Source organism: Agelaius tricolor, unplaced genomic scaffold (assembly GCF_023055355.1).
Source record: "Agelaius tricolor isolate 1412-34295 unplaced genomic scaffold, bAgeTri1.0.p SCAF_66, whole genome shotgun sequence".
Taxonomy (NCBI): Eukaryota; Metazoa; Chordata; class Aves; order Passeriformes; family Icteridae; genus Agelaius; species Agelaius tricolor.
In genome coordinates, this window is record NW_027269326.1 from 1,471,704 (window position 1) to 1,499,170 (window position 27,467).

Below are 27,467 nucleotides of genomic sequence, written 5' to 3' on the forward strand. Positions count from 1 at the left end.
TGAGGAACAGGGGGAAGCCCCGCCTCTTACCCCGTCCACTCGCTGTTTCTTGCTTTCCATTGGCCGCTGTTAATGCCAGTCATTATTGCACCGCCCTTTTGCTTGCACCGCCTCCTCGTAATGCTCCGCCCCCGCGCGCACTGATTGGTCATGCGTGATGTCACTGCGACCGCTTCTCTGCGCTCATTGGGTAGAACTGCTGTCCGTCACACAGCTGAGGCGGTGGAGGCGGTGGCGGCCATTTTGGAGCAGGGCGCGGGGCCGGACGCAGCGGAGGGAGCGCAGAGCCCCCCCTTCGCCGCCATGGCAGCCCCGCTCGGTACCGGCGCCTTCACGGAGGAGACCGGGCAGGAGAAACAGGTGGGGGAACCCCCGGGGGACAGAGGGGGTGTCGGGCGGGCTCCCACTGGCTCGGCTGCACGTCCCTCTTTCCAGTCCTAAGCGGAGATTGGTGATTTCTATTGTCTGTCTGGCGAAATCCGGACTCTGATTGGCTACGAGGTTGGGCGGTGGGCGGGACTTCCGGTTTAGGATAGATGGCGGCGTGGGGGGTGCGTGGGGTTGGTGAGGTGGGATTGGAGGGGGCCGGGATGGGCTCGGGTTGGACCCGGGGTGGGCCCGGGAAGGGGTAACGGGGGTGGGAGGGGGCTGGGATTACCCTGGGGTGGGGTAACTGGGATGGGATGGGGGTAACTGGGATGGGATGGGGGAATTGGGATGGGATGGGGGTAACTGGGATGGAATGGGGATAACTGGAATGGGGGAACTGGGATAGGGGAGATGGGATGGGATGGGATGGGATGGGATGGGATGGGATGGGATGGGATGGGATGGGATGGGATGGGATGGGATGGGATAGGGGGAACTGGGATGGGGGAACTGGGATTGGAGTAGGGTTACTGGGATGGAATGGGGGTAACTGGGATGGGATAGGGGGAACTGGGATTGGATTGGGGTAAATGGGATGGGAGGGGATAACTGGGATGGGATGGGGGAACTGGGATGGATTGGGGGAACTGGGATGGATTGGGAGAACTGGGATGGGGTGACTGGGATGGATGTGGGTAACTGGAAGGGGGGAACTGGGACTGGGGGAACTGGGATTGGATTGGGGTAAATGGGATGGGAGGGGATAACTGGGATGGGATGGGGGAACTGGGATGGGGTGACTGGGATGGATGTGGGTAACTGGAAGGGTGGAACTGGGACTGGGGGAACTGGGATTGGGGTAACTGGGATGGGGGAACTGGGATGGGGTGACTGGGATGGGATGGGGGTAACTGGGATTGGGGGAACTGGGATGGGATGGGGGAACTGGGATGGGAGGGGGTAACTGGGATGGGGTAACTGGGACTGGGGTAACTGGGAGGGGGGAACTGGGACTGGGGGAACTGGGATTGGGGTAACTGGGATTGGGGTAACTGGGAGCTGAGGGCAGCAGTCACAGACCCTGCAGTGGTTTCAGGGCACAAAGCTTTGGGTGCTGCTGTCAGACCTCCCTGACCCCAAAATCCTGTCCAGGAACCCTAAAAGCTCTCTAGGAGCCCCAAAATCCTGCTTGGCACTCCTGAAATCCTCCCCGGGATCCCCAAATCCTACCTGGGACCCCCAAAATCCTTCCCAGCAGACCCAAATCCAGGAATTCTTTCCTAAAATCCTGGAATTCCTGCCTAAAATTCAGCCCAAAATCCAGCCTAAAATCCAGGAATTCCTTCCCAATAGAAATAATGTAAATTTTATTTAATAAATAAATTTTTATTTCATAAATAATTGTAAATGTAAAATAATAGTGTAATAACTAATGTCAATTTCATTTATTAAATAAATGCTAATGTAATTAATAAATGTAAATTAATAGTGAAATAAATATTGTCAAATTTCTTTAATAAATAAATTTTAATGTAATAAATAAATGCGAATGTAAATTGATAATATAATCAATAATGTACATTTTATTTAATAAATATAAATAAATATAAATAAATTTATATATTACCATAATATATTATATAGTATATGATTATTGTAATATTATTATAATAATGCTATTAATATTACTATTGTATTATAATAATAGAATTAATTATATATAATATTAATCTTGTATTTGAATTTATGTATAATAATAATAATATAAATTTAATTAACAAATATAAATTAATAATGAAAAAAGTAAATTAAATACAAAGAAATTTTAATTTAATGAATAAATGTAAATTAATGATGTAACAAACAATGTAAATGTTATTTAATCAATAATTTTTGATTTCTCTCTGTGTTTTAGGACTCTCAGGAGAAGGACAAAGCCATTTCCCCCGAGAGGGCAGAGGAGGCCAAGCTCAAGGCCAAATATCCCAACCTGGGCCAGAAGCCTGGGGGCTCTGATTTCCTCATGAAGAGGCTGCAGAAAGGGGTGAGTGAGGGGCACAGGGCTCAGCCCCAGGAGATCCCACTCTGGCCAAAAAATTGGGAAAAAATTGGGGGAAAATGGGAAAAAAAATGGGAAAAAAAAAAAGGAAAAAAACGCCAGGAAGTTGGGGGAAAAACGGGGAAAAAAATGAGAAATCTGGGGGGAAAAAAAGGAAAAATAATGGGAAAAATAAATGGGAAACCTGGTGAAAAATGGGGGGAAAATGGGAAAAGAAAGGGAAAACCAGGGGAAAAAAAAACTGGGGAAAAACCCAGGAAATCAGGGAAAAAATGGGAAAAATAAAGAAAACTGGAGAAAAAATGGGAAAAATAATGGGAAAAACTGGGGGGAAAAAGGGAAAAATAATGGGAAAACTGGGGGGGAAATGGGAAAAATAATGGGAAAACTGTGGGGGGAAATGGGAAAACTGGGGGGAAAAATGGGAAAAATAATGGGAAAACTGGGGGGAAAAAGGGAAAAATAATGGGAAAACTGGGGGGGAAAATGGGAAAAATGATGGGAAAACTGGGGGAAAAAATTGGGAAAAAAATGGAAAAGTGGGCAAAAATAGGAAAAATAAATGGGAAAGCTGGGAAAAGACTGAGGGAAAAAAAAAACTGGGACACCTGGGGAAAAAAAAACTTGGGGAAAAAAAAGGAAAGAAAAAAACTGGGGAAAACCCAGGAAATTGGGGGAAAATGTGGAAAGAAAAGAAGGGAAAACTGGGGGAAAAAAAGGAAAACTAATGGGAAAAATAAATGGGAAACCTGGGGAAAAATATGGGGAAAACAGGAAAAAATGTGGGGAAAAAAGGGAAAACTGGAGAAAACACCTGGGGGAAAAAAAAGGGAAAAAACCCAGGAAATTGGGGAAAAAATGGGAAAACTGGAGAAAAAATGGGAAAAATAAATGGGAAACAAATTGGGAAACCTGGGAAAAAAACTAGGAAAAAATACCTAGGACACCTGGGTAAAAAAATGGAAAAATAATGGGAAAAATAAATGGGAAATCTGGAGAAAAATGGGGGGAAAATGGGAAAAGAAAAGGAAAAGTGGAAAAAAAGGGGGAAAGGGGGGGAATAAACTAGGAAACCTGGGGAAAAAATAGGAAACAAAATGGGAAACCTGGGGAAAAAATGGGGAAATAAAAGGGAAATCTGGGGGGGGAAACAGGGAAAATAATAGGAAAAATAAATGGGAAACAAACTGGGAATCTGGAAAACAAACTGGGAAAAATCTGGGGAAAAACCCTGGGAAAACTGGGGAAAAAATGGAGAAAAAACTGTTGAGGAAACCTGGGGGGAAAATGGGGGAAAATTGGGAAATCTGGGGGAAAAACTGGGAAAAATGGGGGAAAAATGAGGAAAATCTCTCAGGAATGGGATTAAATCCCTCAGAAATGAATCAAAAGGTTCCTGGGCTGGGAAAAGGAAAGGGAGGGATCAGGGCCTTAGCCTTGACTTTGGGAAATTATTAAGTTTATTAAAAAAATAAGAAATAAATGTATTATTTATATATAAAAATTAAAATTAATTGAGTTTATATCCCATTAAGAAATAACAAATTTATTTATTACTTATATAGAAAATCTAAAATTTAATTGAACTTATTAATCCTATTAAGAACTCATAAATAAATTTATTGTTTATATAGAAAGCTAAAATTTTTAATTAAAATTAAAAACGAAAAATAAAACTTCAAATTTTAATTTTACACCCAAAAAATCAATTTAGAAATTAAAAAAAAATTTAAATTAAAATTTTATTTGAACTTTAAATTCTTTGGGTGTTAAAATGAAAATTTTCATTTTAGTTGAAGGAGTTTTAAATTAATTTGAAATGACATTTCAATTAAATGCTGGGGTGATGGGTGTGATGAGGCACTGGGATGCCCTTTGAGCTGGGAGGTGCCCCCAGCCCTGGGATGGTGCAGGGAGGGCCTTGGCAGCAGCCAGGGTTTGTTCTCTGGGGCAAAAGTCCTGGCTCTGTCACTGGTTTATCCTCCCCAAAGTCCTGGCTTTGTCACTGATTTATCACCCCCAAAGTCCTGGCTTTGTCACTGGTTTATCATCCCCAAAGTCCTGGGGCTGTCACTGATTTATCCTCCCCAAAGTCCTGGGGCTGTCACTGGTTTATCCTCCCCAAAGTCCTGGCTTTGTCACTCTGGTTTATCCTCCCCAAAGTCCTGGCTCTGTCACTGGTTTATCCTCCCCAAAGTCCTGCCTATGTCAGCCTGGCTCACCATCCCAAAAGTCCTGGTTCACCAGCCCAAAAATCAAAAATCCTGTCTCTCCAGGCCTGGCTCATCCCAAAAATCCTGGCTCTGTAGGCCTGACTTATCATCCCAAAAGTCCTGGTTCACCACCCCTAAAGTTCTGGTTCTGTAGGCCTGGCTCATCTCAAAAGTCCTGGCTCATCATCCCAAAAATCCTGGCTCTGTCACCCCTGGCTCCTCATCCCAAAAGTCCTGGTTCACCAGCCCAAAAATCAAAAATCCGGTTTCTCTAGGCCTGGCTCATCCCAAAAATCCTGGCTCTAGGCCTGGCTTATCATCCCAAAAGTCCTGGTTCACCACCCCAAAAGTCCTGGCTCTGTAGGCCTGGCTCATCATCCCAGTGCAGAGCATCTTGTGAGGCTCAGGCTCAGCAGCTGTGATCCCAAACCTGGCACTGTGATCCCAAATTTCACAGCTGTGATCCCAAACCTGGCAGTGTGATCCCAAATTTCACAGCTGTGATCCCAAACCTGGCAGTTTGATCCCAAATCTCCCAGAGGTGATCCCAAACCTGGCAGTGTGATCCCAAATCTCTCAGGTGTGATCCCAGCCTGGGCAATGTGATCCCAAATCTCACAGAGGTGATGCCAGCCCTGGCACTGTGATCCCAGCTCTCTCAGCAGCTGTGATCCCAGCTCTCCCAGGTGTGATCCCAGCTCTCCCAGGTGTGATCCCAGCTCTCCCAGGTGTGATCCCAAATCTCACAGAGGTGATCCCAAATCTCTCAGGTGTGATCCCAAATCTCCCAGGTGTGATCCCAGCTCTCCCAGGTGTGATCCCAAATCTCCCAGGTGTGATCCCAGCTCTCTCAGGTGTGATCCCAGCTCTCCCAGGTGTGATCCCAAATCTCCCAGGTGTGATCCCAGCTCTCTCAGGTGTGATCCCAAATCTCCCAGGTGTGATCCCAGCTCTCCCAGGTGTGAGCCCAGCATTCCAGAAGTTTCTCACTCCCTGCCCTCAGTCCCTGCCGTGCCAGGGCTCAGTAGGTCAGGGCTGGCCCCGCCATCCAAAGGTCCCAGCTCTGTGTCAGAGGTGCCCGAGTCTGAGTCACTGGCTGGGGACTAAAGGCCTTTAAACCTGGCCTAAGTCCCTGCCTGGATTTCCCCTTGTGTCATCTTCCCATGGCCTGGTTCAGAGCAATCCCAACACTCCCTAAGGGATCCTTGTTCCCCTGCACACCCAATCCCAATCCCAAATCCTCACACCCAATCCCAAATCCTGCACAGCCAACCCCAATCCCAAATCCTCACACCCAATCCCAACTCCTGCACTCCCAATCCCAATCCCAGCACTCCCTAAAGGGTCCTTGTTCCCCTGCTCCTGCACATCCAACCCCAATCCCAATCCCAATTTAACCCTCCCCAAAGGATCCTGGTGGCTCTGCTGTTCCCCTGCTCTTGCACACCCAATCCCAACTCCTGCACACCCAACCCCAATCCCAAATCCTCACACCCAATCCCAAATCCTCACACCCAATCCCAAATCCTGCACACCCAGTCCCAATCCCAGATCCTGCACTCCCATTCCCAATTTAGCCCTCCCCAAAGGGAAAAAGGGATAAAAAAGGGATAAAGGGATAAAAAGCACCAGAGACAAGGTGGAATTTGAAGGCTGTTGAGGCAAACCTGTGCTTTGAAAGTGTTGGGCATCCCAAGCTTGGATTTCTTTTTTTCTCCATGGCTCTGCTGTTCCCCTGCTCCTGCACACCCAGTCCCAAATCCTGCACTCCCAATCCCAATCCTGCACACCCAATCCCAATCCCAATCCAAATTTAGCACTCCCTAAAGGATCCTCATGGTTCTGCTCTTGCCCTGATCCTGCACTCCCAATCCCAATCCCAACCCTGCACTCCCAATCCCAATCCCTGATCCTGCACTCCCAATCCCAATTCCAATCCAAATTTGGCCCTCCCCAAATGATCCTCATGGCTCTGCTGTCCCCCTGATCCTTCACTCCCAGTCCCAAATCCTGCACTCCCAATCCCAATCCCAACCCTGCACACCCAATCCCAATCCAAATTTAGCACTCCCTAAAGGATCCTCATGGCTCTGCTGTTCCCCTGCTCCTGCACACCCAATCCCAATCCTAATTTAGCCCTCCCCAAAGGCTCCCATGGCTCTGCTGTCCCCCCTGCTCCTGCACACCCAATCCCAATCCCAATCCCAATCCCAATTTAGCCCTCCCCAAAGGCTCCCATGGCTCTGCTGTCCCCCCTGCTCCTGCACACCCAATCCCAATCCCAATCCCAATCCCAATTTAGCTCTCCCCAAAGGCTCCCATGGCTCTGCTTCCCCCCTGCTCCTGCACACCCAATCCCAACTCCTGCACACCCAATCTCAATCTCAATCCCAATTTAACCCTCCCCAAAAGCTCCCATGGCTCTGCTGTCCCCCTGCACTCCCAATAACCCAAACATTTCTCCCTCTTGCAGCAAAAATACTTCGATTCTGGCGACTACAACATGGCCAAGGCCAAGATGAAGAACAAGCAGCTGCCAAGTGCAGGGCCTGACAAGAACCTGGTGACAGGAGACCACATCCCCACGCCCCAGGACCTGCCCCAGAGGAAATCCTCCCTGGTCACCAGCAAGCTGGCAGGGTAGCTGCACTCCCAGCTGGGGGCTGCCCTCTTTCTGTCTCTTTTTTTTGGCTAAATGGATTGAACTTCACTGTACCATAGGGATGGGAGCACCAGAATCCACGTAGTTGTTTGAGTCTTTCCAGCAAGCACAGCCCAAAGCTGACTGGGGGCAGGGTTGGGCTGGCCCTTCCTCTCAGAGAGGCTTTGCCTTAATTTTGCTGCTGTTTGGAACCATCCTGGCTCACAGAGGCACTGGAGCTCTGCCTCCTTCCTGGCTGGGAGAGCCCCAGAAGAGCAGAGGGGGCACCTGGAGGAGGGGAGAGGGCAGGGCTGAGGTGTGGGAAGGGATTTCAGGGCTTGGGGTCCCAGAGACTGAGCCAGCTGGGCAGGGGAGTGATCCCAGATCTGCAAGGTGTGATCCCAGATCTGGAAATTGTGATCCCAGATATGAAATTGTGATCCCAGATCTGGCAGGTGTGATTCCAGATATGAAATTGAGATCCCAGATCTGCAAAGAGTGATCCCAGATCTGGAAAGTGGGATCCTAGGTCTGCAATGAGTGATCCCAGATCTGGCAGGTGTGATTCCAGATATGAAATTGTGATCCCAGATCTGGAAATTGTGATCCCTGATCTGCAAAGAGTGATCTCAGATCTGGAAAGTGGGATCCCAAAACTGGAAGGTGTGATCCCAGTTTTGAAAAGTGATCCCAGATCTGGCAGGTGTGATCCCAGATACGGAAAGTGGGATCCCAGATTTGGAAAGTGTGATCCCAGAACTGGCAGGTGTGATCCCAGATTTGTAAAATGTGATTCCAGATTTGGAAAGTGTGATCCCAGATTTGGAAAGTGTGATCCCAAATCTAGAAAGTGTGATCCCAGATCTGAAAAGTGTTCCCAAATCTCACAGGTGTGATCCCAGGTCTGAAAGTGTGATCCCAGATCTGGCAGGTGTGATCCCAGATTTGAAAAGAGCAATCCCAGATTTGGAAAGTGTTGATCCCAAATCTGGAAAGTGGTCCCAGATCTCACAGGTATCATCCCGGATTTGGAAATTGTGATGCCAGATTTGGAAACTGTGATTCCAGATTTGGAAATTGTGGTCCCAGATCTCACAGGTGTGATCCCAGGTGTGATCCCAGTCAGGTGTGAGCTTTAGAGCTTCAAAGTGATGAAATGAAAAAAATTCCAGGGGTTGTTGTTGGGCTGAGCTGGGATCTCTCCCTTGCTCAGCCCCAGGGGACAGCGTGTCCAGAGGGGCTGGGCCAGGGGCTGGGCAGTGCTTGAAACATCTTGGGGTCTGTGGGAGCAGAGCCCCACCTCAGCTGGAGGAGCTTGGCTGGATTTGGCCAGAGGAACAAAACCAGAGGGGCTTGGCTGGATTTGACCTCAGGGGCTTGGCTGAGCTTGGCCAGAAGGATAAAACCAGAAGGGCTTGGATGAATTTGGTCAGAAATAAAACCAGAGGGGCTTGGCTGAATTTGGTCAGAGGGACACAACCAGGGGGGCTTGACCAGAGGGACACAACCAGAGGGGTTTGACTGAATTTGGTCAGAAGGATAAAACTAGAAGGGCTTGGCTGAATTTGGCTAAAAGGACAAAACCAGAGGGACTTGGCTGAATTTGGCCAGGGGGGCTTGGCTGAGCTTGACCAGAGGTGTTTGGCTGAATTTGGAGGGACAGAGGGACAAAACCAGAGGGGCTTGGCTGAATTTGGTCAGAAGGATAAAACCAGAAGGGCTTGGCTGAATTTGGTCAGAAGGATACAACCAGAGGGGCTTGGCTGAATTTGGTCAGAAATAAAACCAGAGGGGTTTGGCTGAATTTGGTCAGAAGGATAAAGCCAGAGGGGTTTGACTGAATTTGGTCAGAAGGATAAAACCAGAGGGGCTTGGCTGAATTTGGTCAGAAGGATAAAACCAGAAGGGTTTGACTGAATTTGGTCAGAAGGATAACACCAGAAGGGCTTGCCCAGAGGGGCACAAGCAGAAGGACTTGGCTGAATTTGGCCAGAGTGTCTCAGCTGCCTCACGGCCATGGCACAGTTTCTCTGTCCCTGGTCACTTGTGGCCAAGGGGGAGGGGGGCACAGCTCTTGTCCCCCCAGCAGCAGGAGGAGCTCAGGACACAGCAGGGCCCTGCCCTGGCCCTCAGCCCCAGCCCTGGGTGCTCCCACAGCAGGACCAGAGCAGCCAGGGAGGGATTTGTGCTGCTGGGACTGATCAGGGAGGGAGGGAGAGAGGCAGGACTGGCAGGAGCCACCCAGAAAGGGATCAAAAGCACAGAGACAGGGTGGAATTTGAAGGGTGCTGAGGCAAACCTGTGCTTTGAAAGTGTTGGGCATCCCAAGCTTGGATTTCATTTTTCCCCCCATTTTTTTCCCTTCTTGTGTTTTGTTTTCTTTGTCTCAAGCCTGGGGAAAAAAATAACAAAACCCCCAAACTAACACCAACATCACAACAAAAAACCCCAAACTTAACAACCTTTTGCTTAAGTGCTGCAGAGCCAGGGCTGGGGTGGCACTGTCCCCTCCTGCTGCCCTGGGTGTCCCTTCTCCATGCAGTGGGGAGGGTGGGCACAGCTGTGCCAGGGCATCCCAAACTTTGATTTCTTTTATTCCCCATTTTTTTCCCTTCTTGTGTTTTCTGTGTCTCAAGCCTGGGGAAAAAAAATGAAACCAAAACCCCCAAATGAACACAAACATCACAACAAAAAACCCCAAATTTAACAACCCATAGCTGCAGCTCTGCAGAGCCAGGGCTGGGGTGGCACTGTCCCCTCCTGGTGCCTGGGTGTCCCTTTTCCATGCAGTGGGGAGGGTGGGCACAGCTGTGCCAGGGCATCCCAAACTTTGATTTCTTTTTTCCCCATTTTTTTCCCTTCTTGTGTTTTCTATGTCTCAAGCCTTGGGGAAAAAAACCCCAAAACCACGAAACCAAAACCCCCAAATGAACACCAACACTTTTCCATGCAGGGCCAGGTGTGGGCACAGCTGTGCCCCAAAAGCTGCCCCAATTTCAGCCCCAAGGACCAAAGGAAGGGGGGCAGGAGTGAAGGATGCCCAGGCAGGGTTTTCCTGCTGTGTGTTCCTGCTGCCCTGGGTGTTGCTGTGTGTGTCACCTGTGTCACCTGGGTCACTTCCCTGCTGCTGCTGGCCCGGAGTGTTTGCCCAGGGTGTGCTGGAATGTGGCTCTGCCTTCAGGTGTTTCCTGGATCCTCCTGTGAGAAACAGCCCTGGGGCTGCTCCTGGCCCCTCTCTGGGGCAGGCACAAGGAGTGTGGTGGCACTGGGACCTGTCCCTTGTCCCCACAGGGTCCTGCTCTGGCCTCCAGCCCCTGTGGGACCTGGTTGGGGCAGTGGCTGCACACCCTCCTTGGATGTCCTGCTGTCTGTCCCAGCCATGTTGTAAATAGATAACAAATATATAAATATATATATATATATAATTTTTTTACATGTTCACCTCTTCTGGACTGCTGTGCTTGCTTTTTATTCAACTCCAAAAGGGGGAAATAAAACCTAAAAGAGGAAATAAAGGGAAAGATGCAAAGGGGCACTGCTGCTCTGGGGGTGTCCCTGTGCTGGGGGGGGGGCAGAGGAGGGGACAGCCCCCCAAAACATGTGGGGACAGCCCCAAAACATGTGGGGACAGCCCTCAAAACGTGTGGGGACAGCCCTCAAAACGTGTGGGGACAGCCCCCCAAAACATGTGAGGACAGCCCTCAAAATGTGTGGGTACACCTCCAAATGTGTGGGGACAGCCCTAAAAACGTGTGGGGACAGCCCCAAAACGTGTGGGGACAGTCCTCAAAATGTGTAGGGACACCTCCAAATGTGTGGGGACACCTCCAGATGTGTGGGGACAGCCCTCAAAACGTGTGGGGACACCTCCAAATGTGCGGGGACACCTCCAAACGTGTGGGGACACCCCCAGCCTTGTCCCTCCCCGCTTTTCCAGGTGTGTTTGTGCAGGAGGGGGAAGGGATTGGGCAGCGCAGGCTGAGCCCCAGCAGGAGCAGCTCTGAGCAGGGTTTGGGGCCATGGCAGGGGCTCCTTCCCACCCCAGCCCAGCCCAGAGCTGGGTGGGCACTGAAGGGGGCACGGGGGTGATGCTGGCACCCCCTGCCCACCTCCCTCAGTGCTGGCTGGGTTTGGGGGCTCCCATTTTTCCACAGCAGGGATTGCTGGGCACTGGGGAGGGGTTTTACCAACACAAATCTTTGCTCCAGCTGCAGTTCCTTCCACCCTGTCCCACTGTGTCCCTTGGTCCCCAGTGCCACCCCTCGGGCTCTGTCCAGGTTCATTTTGGGGTGCAGGAGCAGGACCACTCCTGCCTTTCTCCTGGAGGCTTCACCTGTGGGATTTCAGCGCTGACCTTTCCCCAGCCCCACCTTTCCCCTGCAGCTCTCTGGGTGTGTCCCTGGCCTGCATTCCCCAGACCTGGGAATTCCCAAGCCCCGGAGGCCACGCAGGGACCCTCAGGGGACAGGCAGGGACACGTTGTTCCAGCTCGTGTTTGTGCTGAAGCTTGGCACCACCTCCCAAAAATGTGCTGGGTGCTGCCAGAGCTCCCTGCTCTCGCTCCTGCTGCCAAGAATGCTTTTCCAGACAAGGACACATTCCTTGGGGCCACGGGAAGGATTTTGAGAGGGACGAATTTCACCCTCCTGGACCTGGTTTTGGGGGGTGGCAGGGGGACAGGAGTTGGGGACCCTCAGGGGGATGCACAGCCCCGGTTTTGCTGAGCTGGGACATCTCCAGGGTGTGGGGACTGCTCCAAACACAGCACACTGGGCTTGGATTGGTCACACTTTGTCCCCAAAAATGGTGACAGGGAGGTGGCAGCTCCAAGCAGAGCACAGTGATGGTGACAGAGCCTTGGGTTTGTCCCACTTTGTCCCCAAAAATGCTGCCCAGGGAGGTGGCAGCTCCCAGTGCCTCCCTGGAGCGGGAGGAGCTGAGCGCTCCCAGCATTTGGCTTTTCATCCCTGAGGCACTGGGACCTCCTGTCCCCAAACCCCCTGGGACCTCCTGTCCCCATCTCCTGTCCCCAAACCCCCTGGGACCTCCTGTCCCCAAACCCACTGGGATCTCCTGTCCCCATCTCCTGTCCCCAAACCCCCCTGGGGATCTCCTGTCCCTATCTCCTGTCCCCAAACCCGCTGGGATCTCCTGTCCCCATCTCCTGTCCCCAAACCCCCCTGTCCCCATTTCCTGTCCCCGAACCCCCTGGGACCTCCTGTCCCCGAACCCCCTGGGATCTCCTGTCCCCAAACCCCTCTGGGACCTCCTGTCCCCATCTCCTGTCCCCAAACCCCTCTGGGATCTCCTGTCCCCATCTCCTGTCCCCAAACCCCTCTGGGATCTCCTGTCCCCAAACCTGTCCCCAGATCCCCCCGTGCTGGGTAGGACAGGACTTCCCTGGGTCCCTTTGTGTTCTGGGGGTCCCAGAGCCCACCCTGCCTGTGGGGGGGGGAGGGCAGCCCCTGTCCCCTGTGTCACTCTCATCACATCCCAGTTTGGTGATGCCACCAGCTCATGGTGGCACGTCCCAGGTGAGGGCCACAGCCCCACTTTGGTGGCACAGAGGGGCCCCAGCACCCCCTGGGAACCCTTTTTGGGGGGGTCACTGTGGTTTCAGGGGTTCCAACCCCAATTTCCATTCCCTGGAGGGATCCCAGGGCTCTGAGGGTCCTGCCCTGCTCTGGGGGGGTCTCAGTGCTGGGGACACGGGGGACAACCCAGCCAGGGCTGGGAGATCCCACCAAGGTCAGAATGGGCTCGAAGCAGACGGATCCAGGTGGGATTCCTTGGATAAAGGGAATATTTTGGGTTGGAAGCTTCTTTTAAAGGCCATCAACTCCAACCTCCAGCATGAGCAGGGACATCTCCACCGGATCAGAGCTCTGGCCTTCCTCACCTGGGATATTTCGAGGGCTGGGGCATCTAATTCCTCTCTGGGCAACCTCTCCCTGTGCCTTATCACCCACAAAACACAAAATTTCTTCCCTAGATCTCTTCTATCTATTTCTATATAAAAGAAATAGATAGAAGAGATAGAGGGAAGAAATATTTTTAATATTTCTATAGAAAAAATATAGAAATATAGAATATCTGTTTCTTCTTCAAAATAAAAATATAGATCGATTTTTTCTATATAAAAATTATTCTATATAAAAATATAGTAATATAGAATATCTATTTCTTCTTCTATATAAAATATAAAATATCTATTTCTTCAATATAAAAATATAGATCTATTTTTTCTTCTATATAAAAATATAGAATATCTATTTATTCTTCTATATAGAAATCTAGAAGATCTATTTCTTCTTCTATATAAAAATATAGAAGATCTATTTCTTCTTCTATATAAAAATATAGAATATCTATTTTTTCTTCTATATAAAAATATAGAATATCTAATTCTTCTATATAAAAAATGTAGAATATCTATTTCCTCTTCTATATAAAAATATAGAATTTTTATATCTTCTTCTATATAAAAATATAAAATATCTATTTCTTCTATATAAAAATATAGAATATTTCTTCCTTCCCTATTTTTCTTCCACTTTTATACTCTAAATCTGCCTCCTTTTAGTTTAAATCCACCACCCCTCATCCTGCTGCGATCTCACTCCCTTCTTTCAAACCCCATTTTGGCCACAGCAGCGGGGCCGTGCTGGCTCCAGCCCCGCACCCGGGGGATGCTCGGTGCTGCGGGACCGGGAATGGACCGGGAGTGGACCAGGAGTGGTCCGGGAATGGTCCGGGAATGGACCGGGAGTGGACCGGGAGTGGTCCGGGAATGGTCCGGGAATGGACCGGGAGTGGACCGGGAATGGACCGGGAATGGTCCGGGAATGGACAGGGAATGGACCGGGAATGGACCGGGAATGGACCGGGAGTGGACCGGGAATGGACCGGGAGTGGACCGGGAGTGGACCGGGAGTGGACCGGGAATGGACCGGGAGTGGACTGGGAATGGACCGGGAGTGGACCGGGGATGGACCGGGGATGGACCGGGAATGGACCGGGAGTGGACCGGGGATGGACCGGGAATGGTCCGGGCGGCTCCGGCCCGGCACGGGACACACGTGGCCGGTGCCACGAGGATGCTCCGTGCTGCTGCTGGGGGGGCTCTGCCCCGGGAATCCCGTTCCCCGCTGTGCTCGGAGGGATGCGGGACCAGCACGGCACTACCGGGGAGCTGCTGCCCGGTACCGGCAAGAACCGGGGACACCGGGAGTGGGGTACCGCGGCCGGGGGACGGAGGGGATGGCTGCTCCTTTTCGCTCTTTTTTCAGCCTAAAGAACGGAAGCGGAGGTGGAAAAAGCCGCTCGTGTCCCGCCTTCGCTCCGCCTCTAGGCGTTACCGCCTCCGGTTATATAACCCGGCCGCGCCGGTCCCGCCCGCACCCCGCCGGCCGCTCGCACCGGGCGCCATGTTCGCCGTGAAACCGAAAGCCGTCATCGGCTTCAACCTCTACTGCGGCGGCTCCCCGGCGCTGGGGCCCGGCGGGCCGGGGGAGCGCCCGGAGCCCGCGGCCGCCGCCGCCGCCGCCTCGGAGCCGCCCCGCGACCGCTCCGGGGCCGCCGCCGGCCGCGCCGACTCCCCCCGCGCGCTGATTGGCCGAGGCGCGGCGCCCCGCTCGCTGATTGGCTGCGGCGCGACTCTATGGCGCCCCGAAGAGGAGCTGGACGGATGCGACCCCGAGCCCGAGCGCGGCCCCGCCGCGGATTCGCTGCCCGGGACCCCCCCGGGGCCTCCGGACGGGCTCCGGCAGGACTCGCTGGAGCTCATCAGCCGCTACCTGCGGGAGGTGGCCGGAGAGGCGCAGCCCAGCGCTAAGAAGCTTTTTCTGGGTCTCCTGGGTGGTCCCGGCCGGCCGGGCTCGGCGGGGGATGCGGTGATGGAGAAGGCGCTGGAGACGCTGCGGAGGGTCGGCGACGGCGTCATGAGGAAACACGAGCTCGCCTTTCAAGGTGTGTGTCCGTCGAATGCTCCGGGAGGAGGTCGAGACCCCCGTGCTCTCCGTTGGGCCTGTCCCGGTGCCCGGAGCGGGTTTGGGGCCGGCGGTGATGCCCTCGTGGCCGGGGTCTCGGCCGGGTCATCGATGGCTTTGGTTCGGAAGGGGTTAAATAAAAGCGGTTGGGAAGCGCTCAAAAACGAAACTGAACTTTGTTCCGTGGGGACGAGGAAAAGCCGCTGTTGGTGTGTGCAGAGGAGATAATCTGGTTACAGATTAGCCCCGGGTCCTCCTCGCGTCCCCCTCGGCTCGGGCTGACTCTGCAAATAACCCCGAGGCCAAAGATTGGGGAGATCCGGAGGTTCAGATCCTCAGCCCCCCAGTTCGGGTGCAAGGGGATTTTTGGGCAATGTTCTCATGGAACCATGGAATGGTTTGGGTTAAAATAGACCCAAAAACTCCTCCAGTGCCATGGCAGGGACCCTTTCCACCATCCCAGCCCTGTCCAACCTGGCCCTGGGCACTGCCAGGGGCAGCCCCAGCTGCTCTGGGAAATCTCTTTTCATGTGTTTAATCCCAAACGTCCAAAGATTGGGGAGCTCAGGATTTTCAGCTCCTCACCCCCCCAAGTTTAGGTGCAAGGGGATTTTTGGTGGGGGGAATTCTGCTGGGTGATGAGCTCATAGAACCGTGGAATGGTTTGGGTTGGAATAGACCCAAAAACTCCTCCAGTGCCATGGGCAGGGACCCTTTCCACCATCCCAGCCCTGTCCAACCTGGCCTTGGGCACTGCCAGGGATCCAGGGGCAGCCCCAGCTGCTCTGGGAAATCTGTTTTCATGTATTTAAAGTGTCCAAAAATTAATGAGCTCCGGATTTTCAGCCTGCCCAGTTTAGGTGTAAGGGGATTTTTGGTAGGGGGAATTCTTTAGGGCAGTGTGCTCATAAAACCATGGGATGATTTGGGTTGAAATAGACCCAAAAACTCATCCAGTGCCATGGCAGGGACACCTTCCACCATCCCAGCCCTGTCCAGCCTGGCCCTGGGCACTTCCAGGGATCCCAGATTTCTCTGGGAAATCCATTTTTGTGCATTTCCCCGCCTTCTGCAGGGCCCTGAAGCAGCTGTAAGGATTTGACCCCCAGTGCCTGGCCTGGGGATGAACTGGAAAGGAGAAGTGACCGGTTTGTGTCACTGGTTTTGTGTCACTCAGGCTGGTTTGGGGCTGGTGCTGGCATTTGGATCCCAGGTCAGGATGGAGCCCAGCAAAGGGCGGTGTCTGCATTTCCTGCAACACTTCTGGGGTTCCTGCAGCAGTTTTGGGGTTCCTGTAGGGTGTTAGGGTGCAGCTTCCTGCAGCAGTTTTGGGATTTTAGGATGCAGGTTCCTGTAGCACTTTTAGGGTTCCTGGGGGGTGTCAGGGTGCAGGTTCCTGTAGCAGTTTTGGGGTTCCTGTAGCAGTTTTGAGGTCCCTGCAGCAGTTTTGGGGTTCCTGGGGTTATTAGGGTGCTGTCTGGTGAAACACCTTCCTCCTTGCAGGATGTGCCATTTTCTCAGCTCATCCCTTTTTTGGTTCCTTTCTTTTTTGTTTTATGACACAAAGAGCTTCGGTTTCATTCTTAGCTGTGCTGTGGGAAAGGCCGTGGGATCAGTTCCTGTGCCCCAGTTCCCAGTGGGATCAGTTCCTGTCCCCAGTTCCTGGTGGGAAAGGCAGGGGGATCAGTTCCTTTGGGATCAGTTCCCAGTGGGATCAATGGGATCAGTTCCTGGCCCCAATTCCTTGTGGGATCAATGGGATCAGTTCCTGTGCCCCAGTTCCCTATGGGAGCAGTGGGATCAGTTCTGACCCCAATTCCTGTGGGATCAGTTCCTGTGCCCCAGTTCCCAATGGGATCAGCTCCTGTGGGATCAATGGGGTCAGTTCCTGGCCCCAGTTCCCTGTGGGATCAATGGGATCAGTTCCTGTGCCCCAGTTCCCTATGGGAGCAGTGGGATCAGTTCTGACCCCAATTCCTGTGGGATCAGTGGGATCAGTTCCTGCCCCCAATTCCCTGTGGGATCAGTGGGGTCAGTTCCTGGCCCCAGTTCCCAGTGGGATCAATGGGGTCAGTTCCTGGCCCCAATTCCCTGTGGGATCAATGGGGTCAGTTCCTGGCCCCAGTTCCCAGTGGGATCAGTTCCTGCCCCCAATTCCCAGTGGGATCAGTGGGGTCAGTTCCTGGCCCCAGTTCCCAGTGGGATCAATGGGATCGGTTCCTGTGGGGTCAGTTCCTGCCCCCAATTCCCTGTGGGATCAATGGGATCAGTTCCTGGCCCCAGTTTCCAATGGGATCGGTTCCTGTGGGGTCAGTTCCTGCCCCCAATTCCCGGACGTTCCTGGGGGATGACTCTGGGCAGGAATGTCCGGCCTGACTGGGCCCGGGTGGTTTCCTGAGTGAGGAGGAACTGCCCGGGGCGGTTTCCTGTGCGTTGAGCAAGAGCCCAGCGGGGACGGGGACGGTGACGCCTTTGGCCTTTGGGCCTTTGGCCTTTGGCTCTCGCAAAGCCTCGCCCCGGTGGCTCCTGCCTGGCCGGGCACTGCAGGGCGAGCTGGGCACTCTGCTCTGCCAGGCACAGCTAAAATGAATTAAATAACTTAAAATTAACTTAAAATTTAATTTAAAATTAAAATTAATTTAATTATTTTAATTTATTTTAAATTATCCTCTTATATATTTATTTTTATAGAAATTAAATTTTAAATTATTTTATTCATTGAAATTATTATTTTATTTTAATTTAAATTGTTTGAAATTATCTTTTTATATTTACATTTTTATAGAAATTAAATTTTAAATTATTTTATTCATTAAAATTATTTCTATTTCATTTTCATGTAAATTATTTTAAATGATCTCAATTTAAATTACTTGGAATTTAAATTACTTTATTTTATGATTTAATTTAAATTATTTTATTAATTGAAATTAGTTTTATTTTATTTTAAAGTAAAATTTCACCATCCCAGGGTGCTCCAAGCCCTGTCCAACACTCCCAGGGATCCAGGGGCAGCCCCAGCTTCTCTGGGAAATCTGTTTTAATGTATTTAATTTTAAGCATATTAGCTCAGGAGTTTCAGATCCTCACCCCCCCAGTTTAGGGGAAGTTTGAGGCTGAAATGGGGCTGGGGAAACACACAGGATGTTTTAGGCTGAATTATTTTAAAATAATTTAAATTATTTTAAATTTAATTTAAATTATTTTATGATTTATTTTAAATTATTTTATTAATTGAAATTAGTTCTATTTTATTTTAATTTAAAATAAAATTTCACTATCCCACAGTGCTCCAAGCCCTGTCCAACACTCCCAGGGATCCAGGGGCAGCCACAGCTTCTCTGGGAAATCTGTTTTAATGTATTTAATTTCAAGCATCCAAAGATTATTTAGCTCAGGAGTTTCAAATCCTAACCCCCTTCAGGTTTAGGGGGTGTTTGAGGCTGAAATGGGGCTGGGGAAACACAGGGGATGTTTAAGGCTGAATTATTTTAAAATAATTTAAATTATTTTAAATTTAATTTAAATAATGTTATAATTTAATTTAAATGATTTTATTATTTTTAATTTTTACAATTTAAATTATTTTGAAATTATTTTATTTATTTAAATTATTTTTATTTCATTTTAATTGAAAATATTTTAAATTATTTTATTCATTAAAATTATTTTGGTTTAAATTATTTTAATTTATTGAAATTATTTAAAAATTATTTATTTAATTTATTCTATTTATTTAAATTATTCAATTTATTCTTATTATTTTACTATTTGAATTATTTTTTTAAGAATTATTTTAATGAAAATGAAATTTCAATTATTAAAATCTAAAACTGGGGGTACATCTGCCTGGCTTTGGGCGCTGCCCTTGCTCTCTGCCCTCCCCAGGCTGAGGTTTTGCTGTGGAAACCTTGACACACGGGGGAGTGTGACGTGCTCAGACACCACAGCTGCCCCTGAGGCAGGAAAAGGAACTGAAATGTGCCAGGGGCTGGATTTTATCTGGCCCAGGTGCGGGAGGGCAGCAGAGCCCATTCCCCATCCATCCCTGGGGGGTCCCACCCTCCCCCTGCCCCTCTGGGGGTGTTTGGCTGCCCCCAAACCTCGGGTGCTGGGAGGGATGAGAGTTTGACAGGAAAACCTCACAGATGTGTGTGCTTGGCTGAAAGGTTTTAAATGTGGAGTCTGATGAAGGTGTAGAAATGAAAGCAAGTTTTGATACAGAAAAAAAAAGAATTGCAGAGCCAGTCTGACTGGATAAGCAAGGAGGCCAAGGGTATTTTATGTTAGTTAGAAGGGTTTTTATGGCTTAGAGCAAAGGATAAACCCACCCCAGACAAGAAGATGTTTTTACCAAGCAGAAAGATTCCACAGGCAAACAAGGCAGCAAAGCTGCAAATGTTTCAGCAAAAAGGTCTCAGAATTTTCCCCTGCAAGAAAACTGAAAAACAACTTCTGGCTTAAACTGTAATGTACTGACTTGGAGTGATTGGAGAGCAGTAACATGAATATGGTAATTATAGCAGTTATGATGGGCTAGAGATAAAAGTTAAGGTAGAAATTGGTTCTAATGTATGAAGATGCTCAGCAGAGAAAAATTTATAATGCATTGTAAGCAAAAGAAAAGTTTATAATGCATTGTAACCAAAAGAAAAGTTTATAAAGCATTGTAACCAAAAGAAAAGTTTATAATGCAATGTAAGCAAAAGGAAAGTTTATAAAGCATTGTAACCAAAAGGAAAGTTTATAAAGCATTGTAACCAAAAGAAAAGTTTATAATGCATTGTAACCAAAAGAAAACTTTATAATGCATTGTAACCAAAACCAAAGTATAGAATGCATTGTAACCAAAAGGAAAGTTTATAATGCAATGTAAGCAAAAGAAAAGTTTATAATGCAATGTAAGCAAAAGAAAAGTTTATAATGCAATGTAAGCAAAAGAAAAGTTTATAATGCATTTTTAACCAAAGCCAAAGGGTCTCCAGGCCTGCCTGCAGCTGGAGCTGACAGCTGTGGGCACAGCTCTGCCACCCAGGACATGTTGAGGTTATAAACTGCAGATTTGAGCGCTGCCTGGGGTCCTGCATCCCTCATTCAGGCTCTTACACTCGGGGCTCTTTCAGGGATGCTGAGGAAGCTGCAGATCCAGCAGGAGGAGGACCTGCAGTGCGTGGTGGAGGTGGCAGCCCAGATGTTCAGCGATGGTGTCACCAACTGGGGACGCGTGGTCACCCTCATCGCCTTCGGCGCCTTCGTGGCCAAGCACCTGAAGAGCATCCAGCAGGAGCAGAGCATCAGCAGCCTGGCTGGCATCATCACAGACGCCCTGGTCTCCTCCAAGAGGGAGTGGCTGGAGAGCCAGAGGGGCTGGGTGAGTCACAGTTCCTGGGAATTCCTGAGCTTTCCCAACATCCCGGCCTTTTCCTGGCTCTGGGGTGTGTGGCAGTGCTGGCTCACTGTCACCACGGGGGTTGTGGGGCTTTAGGATCCACTCAGCATGAGCTGCCTGAAGTGGTTTGAGATAAAAAAGCACTTTGTGGAGTGTTCCTGCCCAGCCTGGGGGCAGCATTCCCAAAATCAGGGCAGCCCTGGGAGGGCTGGGCTGGCCCTTGGCTGCTGGGGTGGCTGAAATGGGGCTGGGGGAGCACAGGGGGTGTTTGAGGCTGAAATGGGGCTGGGGGTGTTTGAGGATTAAATGGATCTGGGGGAGCACAGAGGATGAGCAGGATGCAATGGGGCTGGGGGAACACAGGGGGTGTTTGAGGCTGAAATGGGGCTGGGGGAACACAGGGGGTGTTTGAGGCTGAAATGGGGCTGGGAATGTTCGAGGATTAAATGGGGTTGGGGGAGTACAGGGAGAGCACTGGCGGGGAGGGTTTAGAATGAAATAGGGCTGGGGATGAGCAGGATGCAATGGGGCTGGGGGTGCACAAGGGATGTTTGAGGCTGAAATGGGTCTGGGGGAGCACAGGGGATGTGCAGGATGCAATGGGGCTGGGAATGTTTGAGGCTGGAATGGGTCTGGGGATGTTTTATGATGAAATGGGGCCGGGGGAGCACAGGGAGAGCACTGGGGGGTGTTTTAAAATGAAATGGGGCTGGGAATGTTTGAGGCTGAAATGGGTCTGGGGGAGCAGAGGGGATGTGCAGGATGCAATGGGATTGGGGGCTGTTTGAGGCTGAAATGGGGCTGGGGGTGCACAGGGGCTGTTTGAGGCTGAAATGGGGCTGGGGGAGCACAGGGGATGTGCAGGATGCAGTGGGGCTGTTTGAGGCTGAAATGGGTCTGGAGGAGCACAATGGAATGTGCAGGATGCAGTGGGGCTGTTTGAGGCTGAAATGGGGCTGGGGCCGTGCCAGGCAGGCTGTCCCCCCATCTGACCATCCCTCCTCTCTCTCCCAGGAGGGCTTTGTGGACTTTTTCCGCGTGGAGGACGTGGAGGGCACCATCCGGAACGTTCTGGTGGCCTTCGCGGGCATGGCCGGCCTGGGGGCCAGCCTGGCCTACATGATCCGGTGAGCCTGGAGCTGCCCAGGACAGATTTGGGGAGGATTTTGGGAGGACTTGGACTCCCTGGGGCTGCACAGCTCCCCTGCTCCCTCTGAAGCTGGACTTGAGTGACCCCAGGAGGACGTGGAGCTGTCCCCGGAGCCCAGCTCGTTGCTGAGGAAGAGGAAGGTGTGATCCCAGCTGATGGATGGAGGATTTGTGGCTTTTGGAAGAGTTTTTCCTCTCTGCTTTCCTCAGCAGGATGGTGCTGGGGGAGCTCAAGTGGACTTGGCTTCACTTGGATCCCAGAGGAAACCATCTCCAGCAGCTCCTCCTGGGCTGGGCGAGGCAGCTGAGCCTGGAGCAGATGTTTTGAGGCTTGTGGTTGTGGGTTTGGTTTTTTTTTTTTAATTTTTTTTTTTTTCTGGAAATAGCACCTTCTGCTGCCTCTGCCCTGCCTAAACTCGCAGCTCTGTTGCTCTGGAGCAGAAGCACTGCATGCTGGAAATGTTGTGCCAGCCTGCACCTGCAGCCAGGTGCTGCCAGGGAGTGCCAGAGCTGTGCCAGACCCGGTGCCACGGAGCTGGAGCCCTGCCCAGCCCCTGCCCTCCCCGTGGGACGGGGGTTTGGAGGGGCTGGGGGTCACCCCCAGCTCTGTCCTGGCCCCAGACAGCCTTGGCTGCACACAGCCAGTTCAGAAATAGCAACTGCATTTTGTAATTATGTAAAAAAAACCCCAGTGGGCTGGGGAAGATGTAGAAAACCTGTAAATGTCTATAAATCTGTAGAATATATACATTTTTACAGAGCTGACGATACAAAAAGGAGGAATTCATTCTGAATGTGGCTTCATTCCTGATGGGAAGCAGCATTTTGGTGGCAAAGCCTGCTCTCCACTCCAGCCTTCCCCTGGGAGGGTGACAGAGGGTGACGAGCAGCAGTGGCCTGGCTGTGACCACGGCTGGCTGGCAGCAGCTGATGGTTCTGTTTTGCTTTTAAATCTTTTTTTTTTTTGTTGGTCCCTCTGGGTGGGGGTGGGGGAGCTGTGGAAGTTCATTCTGGCCACTTCCTTCTCTCCCCTTCCTCCTCCTCCTCCTCCGAGCCATGAGCTGGGCAGAGCTGATGGTTGAATGTAGAATGTTCTGGGCTGCCCACGAGGGGATTTTGATGCCCAAGGGGCTCCTTGCCCACCCCTGGCCCTGGGGGGCTGCACTGGGGGGCCCCATGGGGACCCTCCTTGTCCCCAGGTGTCCCCTGGGGCCTGGGCCAGGCCCAGCTCAGCCCTGGTGCTACAGCCAGGCCCTGCTTGTGTGCAGAACAAGCTGTAGTTTGGTCAATAAATGTCTTTTTTTTTCTCATTCCTCTCCTACCAAGCTCGTTTCCCCCCAGCCAGGGGCTCTCATGCTGCCCCAGGATTGCTGGAAAAGCCTCTGGGAGCTGTGGGGAAGGGCTGGGGGTGTCTGGGGTCACCTCTGGTGTCACCTCTGGTGTGGGCGTGGGTGGGGAGAGCCCCTGAGGCTCCTCCTGCACAATTTGGGCTGTGCCACCCCCCCAAAGGGGACCTGCAGCCTTGGGGACGGGGACACTGGGACATGGCCATCCTCATTCCCATCTCTGTGGGGTTTTAGTCCCAGAATTCCAGGTTGGGTTGGGTTGGGAGGGACCTTCAAGCTCATTTTTTTCCACCTTCTGACCATGGAGATCTTCCAGGTTCCTCCAAGCTCCTGTCCAAACAATTCCAGGGCTGGGGAATTCAGGAATTCTCTGGAAAATCGGTGCCAGGGCCTCACCCAGCACTGCTGCAGTTTCCTCCCCTTTTTAGATGTAATTTTCCTCCCTCTTTACAGGTCCTGTACCCCCAGACCTCCCCTGCACCCCAAATTCCCATCCCTGCAGCTTTGGGGTGGGTGACAGGCAGAATCCTGCCTCAAAATCCTCTGGAAATGCAAAATCCTGCCTCAAAATCCTCTGGAAAGGCAAAATCCTGCCCCAAAATCCCCTGGAAATGCAAAATCCTGTCCCAAAATCCCCTGGAGGGGTAAAATCCTGCCCCAAAATTATCTGGAAAGGTGAATTCCTGCCCCAAAATCCTCTGGAAATGCAAAATCCTGCCCCAAAATCCACACCTGGCCCACCAAGCCAGGCCCTGGTTCCCAAACCTACCCCGAGTGACTCAGCCCAGAGTGCAGAACGCTGCTGGGTGTGGGTTTTCTGCTTGCTTTGGGGTGGTTTTTGTTTTGTTTCGTTTTGTTTTTCCGGTTTTTGGGGGGTTTTTGGTGTTTTTTGGGTGTTTTTTTCAGTGCTGTGTCTGTGGGGATATTTTGGGCCTGTTTGGGTGCAGCGGGGCCTTCATGCAAAAGTTGCCATGGAAACATGCAAAGGGAGGATGGGGGGGTTTGGGGAGGCTCAGGGGGTTTTGGGGTGCAGGGGATGGAAGTTGGGGTGCAGGTGGCCCTGAAATTTCAATGTGGGTGCCTGGGAGGGGTTTGGGGTGCAGGGGAAAATTGGGGTGTTGGTGCCTTACAGGGTTTTGGGGTGCTGGTGGCTCCTAAATTTCGTTGTGGGTGCCTGGGAGAAGTTGGGGTGCAGCTGAAAGTTGGGGTGCAGGTGGAGGTCAGGGTGAGGGCAAATTCCAGGGTTTTAGGGTGCTGGTGGCTCCTAAATTTCGGTGGGGATGCCTGGGAGAAGTTGGGGTACAAGTGGAGGTGGGGGTGCAGGTGGCTCCCAGAGGCTGGGGTGCAGGTGGAGCTCAGGATGTTGGTGAATTCCAGGATTTGGGGTGCAGGTGGCTCCTAAATTTGGGTGTGGGTGCCTGGGAGGAGTTGGGGTGCAGATGGAAGTTGGGGTGCTGGTGGCTCCCAGAAGTTGGGGTGCAGGTGAAAGTTGGGGTACAGGCAGCTCAGAGAGTTTGGGGTGCAGGTGGAGCTCAGGGTGTTGGTGCCTCACAGGGATTTGGGGTGTTGGTGCCTCCTAAATTTGGGTGTGGGTGCCTGGGAGGAGTTGGGGTGAAGGTGAAAGTTGGGGTGCAGGTGGAGCTCAGGGTGTTGGTGCCTCTCAGGGTTTTGGGCGTTGGTGGCTCCCAGGTTTGGGTGTGGGTGCCCGGGGGGTTTGGGGTGCAGGTGGGGCTCAGGGTGCTGGTGGCTCTTGGGGTTTTGGGGTGCACGTGGCTCCCAGGTTTGGGTGTGGCTGCCCGGGGGGTTTGGGGTGTTGGAGGTGGCTCCCAGGGGATGGGGTGGGGCAAGTTGGGGTGCAGGGGGGTTGGGTGTGGGTGCTGGGTGGGGCAGAACTGGGGTGACGGGGCCTGGAGAAGTTTTGGGGCAACTGCAGCAGTTTTGGGGTTCCTGGGGGTTATTAGGATGGGGGTTTCTGCAGCAGTTTTGGGGTGCCTGTAGCAGTTTTGGGGTTTCTGCAGCAGTTTTGGGGTGCAGGTTCCTGTCAGTTTTGGGGTTTCTGTAGCAGTTTTGGGGTGCCTGTAGCAGCAGTTCTGGGGTTCCTACAGCAGCAGTTTTGGGATGTAGGTTCCTGTGGCAGTTTTGGGGTTCCTTTAGCAGCAGTTTTGGGGTTTCTGCAGCAGCAGTTTTGGGGTTTCTGCAGCAGTAGTTTTGGGATGCCTGTAGCAGTTTCGGGGTGCCTTTAGGAGCAGTTCTGGGGTGCCAGCAGAGCAGTTTTGGGGTTTCTGCAGCAGCAATTTTGGGGTGCCTTTAGCAGTAGTTTTGAGGTTCCTGAAGCAGTTTTGGGGTGCTTTTAGCACCAGTTTTGGGGTTTCTGTAGCAGCAGTTTTGGGGCTCCTGTAGCAGTTTCGGGGTGCCTTAAGCAGCAGTTTTGGGGTGCAGGTACTTGTAGCAGTTTTGGGGTTTCTGCAGCAGCAGTTTTGGGGTGCCTTTAGCAGCAGTTTTGGGGTGCTTTTAGCAGCAGTTTTGGGGTTTCTGGAGCAGCAGTTTTGGGGTGCTTTTAGCAGCAGCTTTGGGGTGTTTTTAGCAGTTTTGGGGTGCCTTTAGGAGCAGTTTGGGGTGCTTTTAGCAGTTTTGGGGTGCGGGTACTTGTAGCAGATTTGGGGTTTCTGGAGCAGTTTCGGGGTGCCTTTAGCAGCAGTTTTGGGGTTTCTGGAGCAGTTTTGGGGTGCCTTTAGCAGCAGTTTTGGGGTTTCTGCAGCAGCAGTTTTGGGGTTTCTGCAGCAGCAGCTTTGGGGTGTTTTTAGCAGTTTTGGGTGCCTTTAGCAGCAGTTTTGGGGTTTCTGCAGTAGCAGTTTTGGGGTGCAGGTACTTGTAGCAGATTTGGGGTTTCTGGAGCAGTTTTGGGGTGCCTTTAGGAGCAGTTTTGGGGTGTTTTTAGCAGTTTTGGGGTGCCTTTAGCAGCAGTTTCGGGCTGTGTTTCCTGGAAGCCGCCTGGCCCCGCCGATAACCCGGAGCTTTCCGGTTCCGCACCCATCGGGGCTTTTCTCAGAAGCCGCCGCCGCTTCCCCGAACTGGGCTGTAAATAAGAGCTGGGGGAGGGGAAGGGGGAGGATTCACCACCAAAAATTCAAAATTCAACTGCTGCAGAAAGGGGGGGGCGGGGGTGCTGCAGCTTGCGACACCCCAACACCTGGCCCGGCTGCTCGGGGGCTTTTGGGGTGGGGGAATTTTGGGGAAGCAGCTCCGAGCCCGGCCCCGAAATCTCTGAGGAGGGGTTCATGCAAATGCACAAAAATCCCCCAAAATACCCAAATCTGTGCTCATTTTTGGGGTTTCTGTCACGCTCCAGGTGTGGGGTTTTCCCCCGGGGCTCTGGGATGTGGGGGGGGGGGGCTCAGAGATTTCATTTTTGGGGGGGGTCGCTGCCCTTTCCCCACTTTTATGGGGATCCTGGGGATCCTTTGACAGGGAATCCTTTTAGGGGGGGTCCTTGGGGCGATCCTGGAATTTGGGGGGACCCCACCCCAGGACAGAGATGCTTTATGGGGAGAGGGGCTGCCTGGAGCCCCCTCCATGGCAGAGAAGTGACCCTGGCGTTTTTGGGGTGCGGGGACCCCCCCAGCTCGCCAGGATTGTCCCTGCGGGGAGAGGAAGCGGGGGTGGGCGGGTGACTCATTTGGGCTGAGATGACGAAGATTTGGGGTATTTCGGGCTGGGTTTTGAGGAGTGGGCGGGTGTCACTGCGCTGGGGGGGGCTGGGGGCCCATCCTGACCCCCCCCCCCCCCGCAGTGGGGTTTTGTCCCCCAGTTCCTTTTCCAGGAATTCGGGTGCTCCTGGCACCCCAAATCCCCGTCCCTGCCTCCCGAGCCTGGCGTTGGGCACTGGGCTGTTCCATGAAGGCTCCTCCTCCTCTTCCTCCTCTTCCTCCTCTTCCTCCTCTTCCTCCTCTTCCTCCTCTCCCGGGCTCCCAGCCCCCCCTGGCATGAGGGTCATGGGGGGTGTTTGGGCGTGTTTGGGGGGATTTTGGGGTTATGTGGGGCACAGGGGATGTTTGGGGGGGATTTGGGGGCTATGAGGGGCACAGAGGGTGTTTATTGGACGCGGTTTGGGGGGATTTAGGGGTTATGGGGGACATAGGGGGTGTTTGGGGGGGTTTAGGGGCTGTGGGGGGCAGAGGGGTGCGGGGCAGGGCCCGGGGCAGTGGGTGCGGGGCAGGGCCCGGGCAGTACCGGGCAGTTCCGGGCAGTACCGGGCAGTGGGTGCGGGGCAGGGCCGGGCAGAGGCAGCGGTGACTCAGGCAGGAATGTGCTGG

General features: G+C 51.9%; 2 protein-coding genes across 3 annotated transcripts; both read left to right on the top strand.

Annotated features, from left to right (window-relative positions):
• The first annotated feature begins 135 nt into the window (after positions 1-135).
• Positions 136-10,723, top strand: ENSA (endosulfine alpha). Of its 2 annotated transcripts, none has more exons than XM_071456865.1 (3): positions 136-360; positions 2,285-2,413; positions 7,115-10,723. In XM_071456865.1, the coding sequence occupies exons 1-3, from the start codon at positions 151-153 to the stop codon at positions 7,283-7,285; spliced, it is 510 nt and encodes a 169-aa protein (XP_071312966.1). In that variant the 5' UTR covers positions 136-150; the 3' UTR covers positions 7,286-10,723. The 2 variants fall into 2 exon arrangements, with proteins under 2 accessions (XP_071312966.1, XP_071312967.1); XM_071456866.1 differs by lacking the exon at positions 136-360 and adding an exon at positions 421-551.
• Positions 10,724-14,671: 3,948 nt separating this feature from the next.
• On the top strand, positions 14,672-23,118 carry MCL1 (MCL1 apoptosis regulator, BCL2 family member). The gene is made up of 3 exons (XM_071456813.1): positions 14,672-15,250; positions 20,394-20,641; positions 21,674-23,118. Exons 1-3 carry the CDS (start codon positions 14,710-14,712, stop codon positions 21,788-21,790), a joined length of 906 nt encoding a protein of 301 aa, XP_071312914.1. The 5' UTR covers positions 14,672-14,709; the 3' UTR covers positions 21,791-23,118.
• Positions 23,119-27,467: the final 4,349 nt, after the last annotated feature.